Source organism: Anopheles stephensi, chromosome X (genome assembly GCF_013141755.1).
Source record: "Anopheles stephensi strain Indian chromosome X, UCI_ANSTEP_V1.0, whole genome shotgun sequence".
NCBI classification, from domain to species: Eukaryota; Metazoa; Arthropoda; class Insecta; order Diptera; family Culicidae; genus Anopheles; species Anopheles stephensi.
The window spans coordinates 1,292,568-1,309,306 of NC_050201.1; the positions used below are offsets into that span (position 1 = coordinate 1,292,568).

The 16,739-nt window shown below is 46.9% G+C and overlaps 1 protein-coding gene and 1 long non-coding RNA gene across 4 annotated transcripts in view; one reads left to right on the forward strand and one right to left on the reverse strand.

Annotated features, from left to right (window-relative positions):
• Positions 1-16,739, reverse strand: part of LOC118502844 (serine/threonine-protein kinase 32A) — a 54,032-nt gene that overhangs the window by 22,639 nt on the left and 14,654 nt on the right. For all 3 annotated transcript variants that reach the window (XM_036035558.1, XM_036035549.1, XM_036035540.1), the window contains one exon: positions 1,054-1,219. In XM_036035558.1, the coding sequence (XP_035891451.1) occupies positions 1,054-1,219 (166 nt within the window). The remainder of the gene's footprint in view (positions 1-1,053; positions 1,220-16,739) is intronic.
• On the forward strand, positions 407-16,141 carry LOC118502858. The gene is made up of 3 exons (XR_004905093.1): positions 407-921; positions 15,998-16,002; positions 16,129-16,141. It is a non-coding gene; the product is annotated as an uncharacterized LOC118502858 (long non-coding RNA).

Genomic DNA, 16,739 nt, shown 5'->3' on the forward strand with positions numbered 1-16,739 from the left:
ATTCGGCAGTGAGCTCGTTGAAGTAGAGATAAACCAAACGGAGATTGAATACAGCCTAGACTGATGAAATGCATAACTGGGATCCAAGTTTTCTAGAAAAAGATTGGCAACTTCTCAATATATCAACGACGTGCTCAATCGTGACTGTACCGAGAAGAAGAGATATTGGACTATCTGCAATCTTCTGTCTCGGCCATTTTGGAACCGTTTTTTAAATTTTTTTTCTTAGGTTGGGAGATGTTGGAAGACATATTCATGCTAGTTCTGCCCAAATTCGAGTAACTCTTCAAGTTTAAAGTGTTCAGTGCTCCATTTTCCTTCACTGTACGTATCATGAAATTTAAAATGTGTGATAAAAATAAGCATCCGTACTATAAAAGGTTTTCAAGCAGCTAAATACGTAACCGTACTAATCTGCCGCACACAGGTAGAGGCTTAAAATACATCAAAAGTTTAAGATTGCATGTTGCAGCCAAGGATCCAGGGATATCCCAGTTTCTGAGAAAGGCTCCCCATCCAAAGCATAATTGGGCCGGAAGAAAAGGGAACCATTAAAATGGTGGAGGGAGTAAATAGAATATACGGCAACCCATACACAGCTGTCAGTTGCAGCGAGATGCACCGGGTCTGATAAACCCGGTGGTGGTCTTGTTGATGCAGACGGATGTAAACAAAAGAGGGAAGAAGAAACATTAAAGCGTTGCGTGTCAGGCAGTGTAGCTGCTGGTAGTGTGTGTGTGTCCAGCGAGAGATCTGACAAGAGCGAGAGAGAGAAAGAGAGAGGCTGAAGTTAAATAAACTGCAACTATTAAGCTTGCGATGGGGCTGCACGCGGAAGCTTCGTTAATCCTTTTCCGGTTACTGTGGATTATGGACGCAAGCTGGGTATTCACGTATGTGTGTGTGAGTGGGGCCATACCGGTTCACGTACACTTGATGGTAGGAAGTCGCACATACAAACACACGTCGCGAGTTGACCTTCGAAATGGATGGCTTTACACAACTAGTCGCCACGTGATGGAAGCGTCTCGTGGTTGGGTCAGGATACGTTACCTTGGAACGAGAACCATAGGTTGACGAGAAACGGATGCTCCAGGGAGGCGAGCAGTTCCACCTCCTTCAGGACACCGCCGAGTGCACCACGGCCGATGCACACGTTTCGGCTAACGTACTTCATCGCGAACAGGTTGCCGCTGTCTTTCTTCTGCACGATGCACACCTGCAAATGTAATGAAAGTAGAGTGAGACATAAAGTAAGGAAAAGGAGTTTGTAAAACACGCTGGCTAGGTATGGATGGATAAATTATTAAAATAACACCTTCAGCATAGGCTCCGGCGTGAGGATGGTGGGCGGCTTGCATTAAATAAGAGGATATTGTCGAGGAAGCATTCATTATGGATGGGTTCTCTCGCCGTGAACATTATGAGAATGTTGGCTTGGTGATGTTAGTTTGACCAGCATTGACTAGCTTTTACGTTGGTGAAATTGTTGTTGGCTAACTGAGGGAGCCTTTAGACACGAAACATCAATTTCTGTTCAAGTCTTAAGGTGATGCTGCCGCTAAAAGTAATTATGCGGAGTAAGAGAAAGGTAATCGGATGTCGGAGTGATCCTCTTATTCAAGCTCATTAAGCTTATTAGAATGGTTCTCAATATAGGTAAGAGATATTTCAAAGGCGTTCTCTTCCTGCAAATATTTTTTTTAAGTCTGAAGATATTATCACTCACGGACAGGGATTTTTGTATTGCTGAAGAACACTAAACAACTGCTTTCTAACATCAGCTGTGAGATCTCAACTTTTACTCTGGGTGAAGTCCTCAAAGATCTACTTTGGACAGGCAGAGTTACCTTCAGTGAGGTGGATCAGCGAGGTGGAGTAGAGCTAGTCAGAGATCGTTTGGTGCGGATTACGGAAGAAATGGACGACTCCTAAAACTCATACTATAAATATATGAGACTGATTCTTCAGATGAGAACTTTAGCGCTTTTTTTTTTTTATTCATAAAGAACGGCCTGGCCGTATTGCTACTTTAGCGCTTGAGATGATCAAAGAGTTGTCTCGTAGTGAGGGCATAGCCGTAGTTGATGAGGGCACTACAGTGGGTCTTACAGCAAGAATAATGTCGGGCAACCTCAAGTTCTTCAAACTGTGGATCAGTTAGTTCAACTTTAATAAAAAAAATCGACCCAATATACTTTACGCCCCTAAGGCGACACTACTGCTCACAGAGATGACGCGCACTACCATCTAGCTGGAGATGAATAAATAGCACATTAAAATTCGCACACCATTCAGGCGCGCGGCTTTCTGTGGGAGTTTGCCGAACGGAGCGCCGTTGACGTCAATTCTGGTATTGCCCAAATATTTCGAGCAGGAAGGATATGTAAATCGCCGGCATGCTGTCAAGTGTTTTGACGGTCGGTCGTGCCGGTGCAGCAACGGTTCGCAGGCAGGAGACGGTTTGTTGAAAGTAAAAACAAAGCGCACACACACACACACACGCGGAGAGAGGCTGAAACGGTCGGAAAAGCAAACACACCGAGCCCGGGCACACTTGACGGCTGCGGCTGCTTGACATTCAATAAATCCTTTCCGATTGAATAATCATTGATAGACCAGCAGCACCGGGACAGCCGGGAAAAAGTCCCCGTGGCAGCTGGCAAAGTTTATCTACTGGCGGTGATGGTGTGAAGTGCATTTTTCGTCGGCTTTTCCGGCCTGTTTTCCTCTCACGACAGCATCAAGCAAGGTCTTGGGGCTTGTTGAGGTGTGCAAAGTACGACGAGAAGCTTCCAAAATAAAGTTCACCCATTTGGGGATTCATCAACTACCAGAGCTCGACCAGAAACCGTGTGAAGGCAGATAATGCGTACTGAGCGGACGTGTGCCTGACACCCCGAGCAACCCGGCACACCGATTATGCCGGTATTGAAAAACCTCAAAAGCTGATGCACCTAAGCACTTTTCTATGTTTTCTCACGCTTAGCGGCTTCTTTTTGCGGCTGGTGGCCATTTCGCTGAGGACGCCGTCGTCTGCTGGCGTTATTGTAGCCATGCAGAGGGGCCTGGCAAGGCACGACTGTGATCGGGGCATCCGGGCGTGACTTGAGTGGAGGTGAAGTAGGCAAAAATAATAATAACAACAAAAAAATGGCTCGCTGATGTCGGGACGGCATGCACAACTGATGATAGACACTGACACAGGTACCTTGGAGGGAGCTTTTACGGTTTGGTTCGGTTGAAGCTTTACACGAACGTGTTTGACAGATGACGGGCACGGAGCACCAAGTCAATCGATTGCACTCAACGAAGATGCACTCAAGCAAAGGTGGGCGTACACATTGGAAATATAAAATGGAAATGCAATCCATTTATGCAGGCGACATTTCTCGGTACCTTTTCCCGGTATTGTGTGCGCTTTGTGATTTTGCTGTGAAGAAAGAAGGCAAAACGAAGTATCAATCGGTCTCGCACATTGTTCGCATAATATCCGGGGTAAGTTTTTTCGTCGTTGTTGTTGCGAAATACCGATGTTTGCAAAGCAGTTCAAAATGTCACCGGCAGTTTGTTGCCAGTTTTGCGAATGGCGAAACATCTTCTAGCGATTGCGTTAAGCGGATTGCATACTTTACGGCGCTCGTTGCTAATGAAATGAGTGGTACCGTATGCACCGCACGTCACGGAACGTGATGAAGGATACATCCGACGGTATTGACGGATTCAACAGATGGTGCATCTCACTTCTCATTCCCGCATTACGGCACGACAATTGGTAATTGGAAAGCTACACGCGACACAAACTTTGACCAGAACCTCCCCAGTCTAAATACGGAATGCATTTACCATTTACCGGTTCGCGTCTCAATCAAGCACCCCAAAACCCGGGGATGGAACAATCACGAGCGAGCGATTCAATTAGATCGGAGCAAAACTTCATCACAGACCGCAAAGTGTCAGCAAATAGCCGGGAAGTCGGCGCCGTACATTCGGGAGGACACGCGCCCGGCAGACGACTTGTGCAACTAATAATGCGCACCTGCAGCAGAAACCCCCGTTCGGCGAGGTGTTGCTGGGTAAACATTTGTCGCACCGGGATTTGCTTAGCTGCCCCACCCGCATTGCTGCATGTCTCCCGAGCCGATCCCCCTTTTGGTTGTGACGCTTGATCTGTGTTTGCATGGCAGAACAGCCGCTAGGACCTCCGCCTTGACATCTCTCGACCCACCTGCTCTGAGCCGGTCGGGGTATCGGTTTGGGAATCGCGGGCGATGGTAAAAGGACCAAGACCGCATCCATGGGACACGAAACCCTGAAAGCTGTGGTGAAGCTTTCGCTCTCACTCTCGCTCGCCTCACTCAACGATGATCAACATCCATTAAGCGTCCAGACGTCGAGAGGACATCTGGCCGCAGCAGAGTAACGTGAGCTCGGTGGTGTGTAGGTAAATGCACACCATGTTCTAGCACTTTAGTTTGCGTAATTTCATTATGAGTATACTTCGGCTTTTGTGGAGTCTTGGGCAAGGGCAAGGCCTGTTGCCGAATAGCTGTACTACCGGTTGGACCGATGCAGCTCAGAGCTTTCTTTTGGTGGAATAGGTAGAATACGAGCCTCGTTAACATGGCGGCTACTGCACGTCTGGTACTGGGCAGGGACGGACTCTTAATGTAGTGTCTTAATCGACACGCTGTTTAAGGCTTGAAAAGTCCAACGCAAACGGCGCCTAGTTTAGACTGATGTACACTAAAGATTCTTGATGAGCTCAGAGGGAACAGCCCAGAGCGACAAGCGTGACAAACAACAGCCTGCTGGATGCTGAATTACGTTACGATTGGACTAGATTCGTGAAGTGTCTCTCCAGAAAAAAAACGCATCTCCCAACAAGTATAATAGTGGTGATAAAAATATTGATTGCATACTTGTAGGCGTTGAACAAAAAACCTTCATGGCTCACTTCGCCACATTCGCACGCAACTTCGACGAGGATTGCATACATTTGCAGGGAGTCAAGAGTGCAGTTCTCGCTGATAGGCACGCCCGCATTTGAATATCTGGGAACACTTTCCCAAATAAAGCTAACAAAATGAAAAAAAAAAAAACATCCACACATATTGCAGAGACATTCATTGTAGTGTGATTGTATCAGAACAATTTGAGCTTTGCAGCTCTGTGTAGATTCTCGTCACTCGTGGTGGATTTTTGAAACATGCTGCAGATTGATCACCACACGAAAGCGAATTCAATTTTGAAACTGGTGCCAGCAAACGATGCTGCTATTGGCAGCCACAGAATTGAGCAGTTCTCTTTTTTCCACTTCTCCAGATTCTGGTGATTCTAGGTTAGAGTTCAACCTTGTGCGCGACCGTTTTTGAAGAGTCAGGATTTCAAGTGGCGATAGGAAGGAACACTGGCTCACAAAGAGGGTAGCTGTCAGTACCAGGAATCCGGGCAAAAGATGCCCCAAAAACGGTTTGAAAATTCGATCTTAAACGAGAGAACTCGGGATCAGCCTACCACTCGGGTAATTGTGATGCAAACAGTAAATGCTTGCAGCAAGTTTTCGAGCACTTTTTGCCACTGTTGACACACTGTGCGGAGCTTTTTGGGCTGATGCTGACACAATACAGAAGCGATGTCTGTTGGCAGCGCATTACGGCCACCTTGCCGTAAAGGCATGTGTCAAACACCATTACATAGAGCCCATTGCAAGTGCCAACTATGTGATGGTGAGGACCGTAAAAGTCCTCTGTACGAACTTGCGCTAGTCCTTCCCTTGGGCTTATCGCCAGAACAAGGAACAATAAAGGTGGACGAAAAAAAAAGTTGGCCAAATATGAAAGCAGGCAGTAAAACTGGGACCTGAAGCTCACAAAACGTTCGCCAATTGGATACGTGATTGGGTGGATGTTGTCCAAAAAACCGGGCCAAGTTCAACCATAGCCGCTTGTAAACAGGACGAGTGAAACAAGCCCGGCAGGGACCAAGCGTTGTGGAAGGCGAGAACTTTTTACCCACACCACCTGGAAGCTACGAGCCCTTTCGTTTCGCCGAAGCACAGAATTCAATATTCCCAGCATACAAAACAAGAAAGAGCGGAGGTCGCTTTGACAATCGTAGGCAGTCGTACGGTACGGCAAGCCATCACCATCCAGACAGCTCCCACCGAGGGTGTTAGCCTTCACGGCGTATCCTTAAGTGCGGGAGAATTTCTTCATCAATCTCTGTATTCTGGTCTCTGAAAAAAGTAACACACACACACACACACACACACACAGTTACCTTGACGGTTCCTATTTCTGTCATCTCGAGACTCGTGGCACAGGGGACTGTGACGCCTAAAGTTATACATCACGCATCCAGGGTGGCCCAAACCAGCGCCGCTCGTGTTGTTTTACTTCCGCCTTGCTGTTACACCGCTGTTGGTGTTGGAACTCTTGTTTTTGGTTCCGCACATCGCTTCGCCACACCATCTCCAGTTGCTGGCAACTCTTCTTCCTCCCACCCTCTTCTTCCCACTAAAATTCCACCGGCGGTGAGTGAAGTTTATGACAAAATAAAAGCAAACATCCGGCTGTTGTCGCACGCCACCATACAGCGGAAAATTGTGTAGAATGGGAAGCGAGATCAGTTAGAGTGTTCCGTGCCCGGGCCAGCCAGCTTCATTCTCTTGTCAAGACTCCCGGAGTTCTTCGTATTCTTTGTTCAGACTTTTTTTTCTCTGTTGCTTAGTGAAGTTCACGGGGACGAGCTCGAACAAACAAAAAAGAGAAATCATTTTTTGGGAGGCCCAAAGTCCACGGCTGGTACAAGATGCCACCACAAGCACACACACACACACACACACAGTGTATCCAGCCAGCATTGTTGGAGTCCTTGTTGGAGTGGAAAGTTGTGCGTTGTCCGGCACGGCCACCGGACGGGTGTAATGGCTAGGCGCATAAGTGGCGCAACGATATTGCACCAGCATGTGGTGTCCGTGCTAATGTGCTGCATACACGTACAAACACACACTCACACTTATACACTCGAAAGACCAAAGTCGTGTTCTGAAAATTGGCGTCTTCGCCGTGTGTGCAGACGAGAACGATGGTGATTGCTTCCGCCAGATGAAGATGGATATTGAATTTGCCAGCTGGTACGGCTTTCACACGCAAAAGTCAGCTGGGTTTGGTGGGAGAGGGGAAGGGGGCGTGGGTTACTCCTTACCATCCCTCCCGCCATCCGCTTCGTATCTTCCTATGTTCACACCAGTCTAGAACTGTCCGTGAAGACTGGGGCTAAAAATAAATGTGGACCAAAAGCTAAGGGATGTAGGCTTGGCTTGAGTATCGTTGTGTGTGTGTGTGTGTTGAGATTCCGACTTAAAAAAAACCAAAGCAACGTCTAGCGGAGATCTCGCGAAAGAACACCCGAAACACCCGAGCGCCTGCAAGACGGCTATGCAAATCGTAAATACGCAAATAAAATTAAATTCCACCATACGCCTGTGTTGGTTTGCCGCCGGTTGTATTGTACCGAGGGAACCGGTTTCGCTGTGATGATTGAGGATGTGCTTAGGGCACAATATTCTTCGACCTCTCCCACTTTCAACCCCACCACCCACACACCCAAATCCTCGGCTGCTCTCGCGTCTATGGGGCAATAGTCGAGTGCTCGTGCCCGAATACTTCCCGCGCTGGAGCATAAAAGTGGCGGAAATTAGCATTGGCCCAACGAACAACCTGAAGGACAATTGTGTTTCACCAAGTGCCAACCGATTATTGCCAAGCTCGTAAAAAGCTGCGTGCCGGAAACTGAGGGGAAAAAAGACAAAATGGCATCGCACGGACAGTCTTCTCGAAGCTGTGCTTGAGAGAAGGCATTATGTTCGCGCTCTATCCTTTCTCTTTCTCTCTCTCCCTCTACTTTACCCGGCCCTCCTAAAAGAAGGGTAGTTGTGTGTGTGTGTGTGTGTGTGTGTGTGTGAGAGCTGTGAAGTACACGCGGGACAGTAATTACGATTCATTGCCAACGAATAACAGCGCTAGGGCTGGACTGGGTGTCTCCTTAGTCCAGGGCTTTCCGCGAAAGGGACCAGGGACCAGTATTTCATTCGCATCTTACTTGAACTTTATTGCACCGTTTAAATTGAACGATTACAACTGTCTGGCACTGGCTGGGAGAATAAAAAGGGCAGTACTGCCGCGTGTTGAATTACTTTATTGCACCGGAAGCGTACCGGAACCGCTGAGTATTGGTGAAGTTGTTAATTGAATGGATGGTGGAAACAAAAAAAAAAATCTCGCATCATTGCCTTGCGGTTGGCTACGATGGAGGTTTTGTCGGAGTAGAGTATGAAAGCTGTAAATGATTGATCTTTACTGGTTCGAATGCTTCGTGATGGAATGAATTGGCCAGTACATCAATTAGTTTGCTCATTTTGTTTTTGGCGTCTACACCACAAAGAAGGTAGTTATGATTTATTATTATTATAGATTGAATTATTTCCCCAACAAAAACAGATCCTTAGAGTTACACTCGTCAGAATCGGAGGAAGAAATAGAGCAAGAGAGTGAGAGAGGGCAGGAGAAAGAGAGGAAGATACTTCCTTAGAACCAAGGTTCAACCCAGCAACGAACGCTGCTTCTTACCAGGAGTAGTGAATTTCTGAGAAAGCGTTCCGGAGGACTTCGCCTGAATAATGGGAAGTCTATAGTCTAATTCAGTTACAAACATTAATGTTTCAATCTAGTTCCATCAACTCCAAAGTTCCAAAGATATTTTTATCAGGATTTCATGGAGATACTTTCAGTAAGGTCCCTCATACAAGCTAGTCATTAGAATCTTAGAATTAGACCGGAAGCGCAGAATATCTGGCACAGACCTCGGGAGGTCCTGGTCTACAATTAATGGGTCTCCCAACTTCCTGAATTATTTGAGGTCTCTGGATAGCTCCAGTTAAGGTATTTGAGCAACCAGACACCAGAAAGCTATTCTACAATTAAAAGCAAATCAATTGACATATGTCGCCTGAAACTTGTAGTACTTCATCAGTTGACTGAGAGCAAGCCATCTTGTCCATTTCATAGCTCTCACTGTATATTTCAAGTGATTGTGGTATAAAGAACTTCATTGATCTCACTTCACATTCATCGCAATATCATGTACGTTTTAAGCAACTGTATTCTTCCCAAGGGGACGAAGAAATATTTTAAAAGACCTTGAGCTCATTCGACACCTTACCGGGCGAATGGGTTTTGGCGAATTCCAAAAAGGAACATCGACCGGTGTACTGGAGGGCACGAACGTTTGGTGAGAAGTGAGCACGTGCTCTTTTGCATGTCGCTGCTCAGTGTTTCTCCCAAAAGGCATACATTAGAATACCATTTACGGTTTTCTAGCACACTGCACGCTGTGCATTCCTGCTGCGTTGATTCGTGCGCAGTGCAAACAAGGCCACCGAAATATCGTTACTTCTCAGGGCAAAGCCAAAGCTGGACGACGATTGACCACACGGCTTGACTTGAGGAGCCGGATCGGAGCGTTTGCGGGAGAACTGGCCGAGCTGGCAAGCAGTCTCAATTTAAGTTGTAGGTAATTTCCATTTCAAAAGATCAAATCCAGTTCTGTTCTAACAGATTCCATGTGAGAAAGAGCAAGAGGGAAGGCGGTGAAAGGAGGGGGGGGAGGGGTGGTTTAGGGTGTAAGGAAGAAGAGATGAGATTCGAGTGAGCTACTGCTCCAAAGCAAAGAAACACTAACGACATTGGCCTCTGGTACACTCGGGCCACTTGGGCTGTCGGTGAAGGTTACGGCAGCAAGGACGCACGCCTAAAAGTTGGCTGTCCGCATCGATTCCGGTCGGCCATCATGCTTCTCTTACCACTCGACACACTTTACCGGTTTTTCGCAAAAAACCCGGCATCACCCAGTCACAGTCCAAAGTCCGCTGTTCGAATTATTTATATCAGTGTAATATTTGATTTTTGCCTCGCGCTCTGCATACCTCAAGGCGTTTTAATGAAAATACTTTTAATGAAAAATGCTGTCCATAGTTACACAATTTTTCGTGCCAAGACCAACTTTCTAAGCAGCTTGTTCGGCCGGTTTTAAGCAACGCGTGTCACCTGGGCACGGCAAGCCAGGCAACCCTAAAACCTCATCTGCAGCTTCCGGTAGTGACCTAGTTTCAGTGCCAAGCTTTGCCGGCGCTTTTTGCGAGCGGGCACACATTTCCATAAATTATCAACGACCACACAAAATCGTTACATTTCCGCTCCGGAACCCGGTACCCGAAGGTTGCACCGAGCAAATGCGCGGCCCGACCGTACCGTGTGAGCCGGCACTTAGATATGCAACCCGGGTCCTGGGTAGCAAATATTTGGTTCGTTCGCATACTTTAGCCAAGGCCCTGGCAATGGGGGTCTCGCGCGAACGTCCGGGCGGAAGTTGCAAATCGGTGCGTCAAGCGTCGATTGACTGTACGGCGGTGTGAGACGGCGAGCAAAAAGCGTCCAGCTCACTGCAGCTGCTGCTGTTTGGGAGGGAAACAATTTTTTTGCCTTCTGAAGGTGATGCACCTTCAATCGATTTTGCAAGGCACCTTTTTGTATCTTGGGAAGCCGTTGAGAACGATTGTGATGCTAATGCATACAGGATGCTGAGAAGAACAGTGTCAGAAGAGCACACAAAAAACGCTTGCTCGAGTCGAGTGATGTGATGCAACTCGGGAACGCTGACAGACAGTGAAAAAGCAGTTGGAGCTTTTTAAGTAGAATAAACAGTAAAAGGTTCGTAAAAAGAGTTTGCCTCTGGCAGGCGGGGTTGCATACTTCAAGGCTGGTAAACCGTCAAATAATACGCCTAACATTATGCAAGCTAATTACGATTTGCTTGAAAATGTTTTATGGTGCTTACGTTAGTAAAAAGAGCGTTTCACAGGAGAACTTCTGCGAAAGGTTTGGATATTGAACCAGAAATTCTTGGAACTTTGAAAGAAGTGTGCAGGAATCAAACCATTTTTGGAGATTATGATGCTTGGCAGAGGATTTGGCTTCTGTTTCAGGAATTCAGGATGCCTGGTTTCAGGAACTCTCCACGTCTTGGTAGCAGGTTGCAAGAATCTTTCAATATCCTCGTGTGATTGGAACTGGGGGATAATGAGAGGAAGAATTGATAAGATGCAAATGGGCTCGAGTGATGTCTGAAGACTTAGGCTGCTGTGGTAGACTTTTTTAATATCCCCAGCAGATCGTCATGTTACAATACGACTTAGGATCATGGAGAACCCAAGTTCCTTAGTTTAGTTGGTCCCTTACAAGAGTAGAAGCGAGCTTTCAAAGTTCTTGCGTTTGTCAGGAGCTTTCTGAGTATCGCACGGTTTTGGTCGTCCTTGACGATGTCAATCATCAAGTTTCTGAATCGACATGACAGACATCGACATCTTCAAGCTCCATTCCCGTGTAAACCTTCTCAATCCTCCGATTCACTTCAGATGTCATCTGCAGCTCTTTCCCCTTAGGCAGGATCAACCACTTAGCTAAGGAGAAATTTAGTCAAGTAAGCCAGCCTTCAATCACTGGCCCATACTTCTTCAGATTGTAGAGCCATAGAAGAAAAACAAATCGCAAATGATGACTGTTGAGCCTTAGTTTTTGTATACATAAGTTCAAATTGAAGGTCAACTGTTAAATACTGACAGCCGTTTTCTTTATCCACACTAACCGTACATTAACCCGTTCCGTGTAGTGATACGCCTAAAACTATGCAACCCCGTTGACATAATCACAAAAAAAACTGAATAACATGAAAGAAAATAAACCACACAAGACGGTTTTACCAACGCAAGTGTTCCCCGAGCTTAGGGCAGGCTCGGGCTGCTGAACTTCCAGGGCCCAGAAGGAATGTGCATGTCGAAGTATGTGCGACATGTATCTACATGTATCGGCAGAGGGACTAGATCGGGTAAATTAAAGAATGGTGCCAGGTCACTGCCTTGCTGTGACGAGAAATTCTATCCGGGCCACGCTAGACCGCATGAACGCGGGCAAAAATAACGACAATCGTGGCACGCCGTGCTGCTGCCGTCGTTGAAAGTGATCGACGAGCTAGAAAGTGTTTCGGGCGGTGGGTGGGTAGGGGTTCGGCAACGTCGGTGTGGAGATGCAAAGAGACGAGATGTAGCAAAAGTTTAATTAAATTCCATCCCGGCAGCAGCAGCAGTAGCGATGCGCGCCATCTGTCTTATGCTTTGCCTAGACTCCTTCGGCCCGCCGGGTTTCGTGTCGCCTGCGTGGTATGCAAAGCGCCAAACACACGCACACACCGCGAGGACAAAGCGGAACAGCCGCGTGTAGAGGCTTAAGCAGTTCCCGCCTTTTTTCCTGGCTTGCTACACCCCATATCAGCGCAAAAGCTAATCATTTCCGTAGCATCAAGGCTCTTTAAGGCAAGCTGAAAATTCGCAATCGTAGCTTCTACTTCAATCTCCTGTCTCCCAATTTCAGCCCAATGTCAACCTTTTCGGGTGTGTGCGTAAGTTTGTTTCGGTACGGTAGAGAAGCGAAATGAATTTCGGATGAAATAGTTATTTGTAGTAATCAGATTCGTTCCAATTACTTTCTCTGCCGGTGCCGGTGCTTTGCCAGAAAACTCATCCCCAATCATCACTGTCACCCAGGTTCGATCTAGGTGTGTGCGTGTGCTTGTTGAAGGTGCGAAAACACCAACATCGCCCCACCGGCAAACAGTGCTCAGCGAGAGCAAAGAGAAGAAGTCATTTTTGTTAGTGCTAGCTTAGAAAGCACAACGGCAGCTTGATTTCGGTTCTTGGAATTGGAACCCTACTACGGAACAGTGGCTTGAGGATTAGAGGGTTTTTTGTCGGTTCGAACCAAAGTTAATGCGGTTTGAAGAAGAAGCCACATCTGGGTGAACCGTCCGTCGAACAGTGTAAATGCATCCGAAAAATGCAATCGCAAGCAGAATCAATGCTAGAGCACGTGAAAATTGTTCCTCTATCGAACGATAATCGTTCCTACCGGTATTGGTCAAGTCAAGTGTTGCTCTAAGTGAGCTAAGCGGTTTTCGGTGCCGGGGAGAGCAAAAAACTGTTTGAATCTTGAACCCATTCAAGCGCTTCAAGTGCCTGTATCGGCATCATTGATCTTTTTCTGTCGGCCGTTCGTCGTGAAGAGAAGGCGCTGTTTGTCTGGCTGTGGTTTGTTCCAGGAATCAGTTTGTTCAGAAGCATCGCTGCTTCCCACCACGAACCGAAGGCAAGCTTTTGATCGTCCAGTGCAGCGTGCGCACATCAAAACGGTTTCGCAATGCAAATCGCTGTCGCGCAATGCGTTGACTGATACTGGCAGAGCTGGTCCCGGTGAGCAAGTCTTACGGAAGACGGATACCATTTTCAAACCCTTGCAGGAGCTCCAAAAAGAAGGAGGATAGTAAAAACATTTATCTTGGCTCAATCATGCTCTGTGGTGATGTTTGAGCTCTTCTCATTCGTTTTGAGCGATTACTTCTTAGGTCTTAATTTTATTTTCCAAAAACCGAGTCATTTTGAGGCTGGGGATTTACAGTAACTTAAGACAGAGCTGAGCTGTTCTTACCCTATCATTGCTGGGCTTAGAAAAATGACTTGTCAAAGCCATGACTGTCCTTTGAAAGACTTAGCTCCCGAGACCCTAAGCTACCACCGAGAGCATGTCCAAAAAGATTAGCTTTCTCTTCTTCTCTTCAAACTCGTCAAGACTTGAAGGTAGGACATAAAGCTTTCAGTTGCTGGCCCGGATACTACTAAAAGGAGTATGCATCAGAAATCGTGGACTAGTATCAGAAAGCTGGACACCCTTACACAACGAGGAAAAAGTGATTCGAAGATGTCAATCTTCTATAAGTCAATCCAGATTCTGGCATTCACTCTGGTGACATAGACATCATTTGCTTGAGGCTGTCCTATGTGCATTGTATCTAAACTACGTTAGTCACTCCTTGCTCAAGTAAAAGTAAACATTTTAATTAGCTGATCAGCTAATAAAAATAGCCTGTTTAAGTCGATCTGACGTCACTTGTTCTCAAGTTTCGTCCCATAGTGGTCCAGTTCTTGGTCGAGACCAAGGCAACCACTGAGCACCATTGCGGCAGTAAATCATGCCACTAACTCGCCTCGTTCGATTCGATTGACTTGTTGTTGCGGGCAAAAGTTTCCGTACGCCTCTTTAAACATTTGGTCAAGTTTGGGTTTGTTTTTTTTTCGGGAGAAGAAATGTACGAACCCGGAACCAACTTTTCCTTTTCTCTTTCCAAAAAAAGGGGAAAGGGATGCCTTTCGTTTGCCCAAGATTCATTAGACATTCTTCGCTTTGGCGGGCGGGCTGAGCAACTACAGAATATTATAAGAGTAGTAGCAAAGCAGCAACTAACAAGAGCGGAGAGAAGAAACAAAAACACAAACTGACAAACGGAATCCCCTTCGCGAGTTGCAAAGTTCAAGCGATTGGGATTCAAGCGTGTTGTGAGTGATTTATGCGTTTGCGGTAAAGAAATCACGCCAACCGAGCACCGTGGTCAACGCTGGCACATGATGGCGCTGAGATGTTTCAGAGGACGATCAGGTTGAGTGCCGCCGATCGAAGGGGCAGGCTAATTTTCATATTTTTCTCGTGCCACGTTAAGTGTGGCGGAAAGACGAAGTTTAATCGAAGAGGGCGAAAAAAAACTGGCAACTTTCGGTCACGATACTTGGTCCGTTGGAGCTTGCTTCGAGCGGACAAGAAAAAAAAACAAATCGGAGCAATTGAAGAGCGCTGGTACTGTTGGGTGATGAACCGCGTCGACGAAAGGCGAGAAGAAGAGAAAAAAAAACCCACCAAGGCAACCCCAAACAACACGCTGAAACAGCAGATTAAGCAAAGCTTCCTCAAGCCTCCCCTAATCCTCCACCTACCCCTCGCTATCATCCTTCACGAAGAAAAAAGTTGAGAAGAAAAGGGAACGAGCGCGGTGTAAGGAAACGGAGGCAAAGAGTTCCCCAGAGAAGTGGGAAGAGGTGGCAGCCGGAAAAAGGAAACTCGGCGCGGTTCATTATTGTGTAATAACTTTTCCGTTAAGGTCATTTGCGAGCGGTCTGTGCACACGAACCGTGGATGCCCTTGGAGAGGCATAAATCATGGCGAAAGTTGAAAGACATCGTCCCGGTTTTGCCACCTTCCCTCCCTCTCTCCCCCACTTTCCTCCCATCCCGCAACCGAGCCAAAGAAAAGGTCCCGAAAATCTAAATCAAACGCAGCTGCCAGTGGGCGCAAAAGTGGCCGCTCGTGTGCTGCTTGTTGCCTACTGTTAGGCGCACACCGCTCCACACATTTCGGCCCATTTCCCACAGACCGGATCGGATGCGAATCAAAATGGTACTGGGAGGTTTTTTTTTAAAGGGAGCAGCTAAACTCTACTTCCCTCTCTCTCTCTCTCTCTCTCTCGTCCTCTCCTTATCTCTTTCTCTTATCTCGCTTTGCTTAGAAGCAATTTAGAGCACGGTTAGTGAAGGTTGCACCAAGCATTAAATAGAGAAGGAATGCAGTAGCGTTATCGTGTCGTGACATCGTGTGCACCCTTCGAGAAGGGCTTCCGCAGCATGTGTTGGCCCGAAAAAAGAAGAAGAAGAGGCGACCGTTGAAAGAAAGACAAAAGTAATCAACCTGCTCGTGGTAGCGCTCGCCGACAGCTCCTAGCAGCAGCATGTGCTGTGTGCTTAAGACAAAAGGTAAGCAATACACTCGTAAACTTGAGACATACATGCACACACACACACACACACCCAGAAAGAAGAGACGCAAACGAGGCAGACATTATTTACGGTCTGGTGACTTACCCGTGTGTGTGTGTGTACACACCTTGACCCGGTGCACCGGAAGTTGCAGAAAAGCAGCAGTTTAATTTGTTTTTTATTATTCTTATTTTCCTACGCTCGTTAACGTCAGCGCTGCCAGGAGTTGGAGCGTGACAAAGCGAGCCAAGGTGGCTGGACACATGGTGCAGGATTTTCATTTTTGTTGCCCCGTCCCAGTTCCCTCCAGTTGTACGAGATGATGTGTAGGTCCGAGTTAATGATGATGTCCGACTGGTTTGGCGAATGTTTGCTAGTACTCTGCGTTGAGATGGATGGAACTGTTTAAATCCGACACGAATTGGGTGATCTTAAAAGATCTTCCTGCAGGGGCAGAACGATTATTTGAAGTTGTTTGAAGTAATGAATCTTGCAAGTATCCATTGCCTTAATTTAGGCGCAAGGTGGTTGAATTGTCGCCAGGATTGGTGGTTAGTTCTATGCTGTAGAACTTCATGCATGGCAGAGCGCTCTAGCTGTAGTTGTCTTAGTCAAGCTAGCCAGTAATGGCAAACCATGATCGATTAAAGTTGTACAGTTGTACAGTAAAGTGCAACAGAGAACAGTTACTCGGCAACAAGCTTTCTATTTTACGAGCAAATAAAAAAATGGAATAATTATCCAACGTCGGAAGATGTGTACATTGTGTTCGTTTCGCAAAGCATGGGCTATAAATAATGTCCGCAAATGATCCCGCATTCTCGCACTTGACCTGCTTTCCGAACTGCTACGTCATGGATGCGGATGCACACTGATCGATTGGCCGAAGGTCCGATTCGTCCACGGGTGCTCCGGCAGACGGTCCAGTATCTCGTTAGGTCCGGCAGTCAAGACACACTCAAACAGCAAAATTTAACGAGCTCCCGGT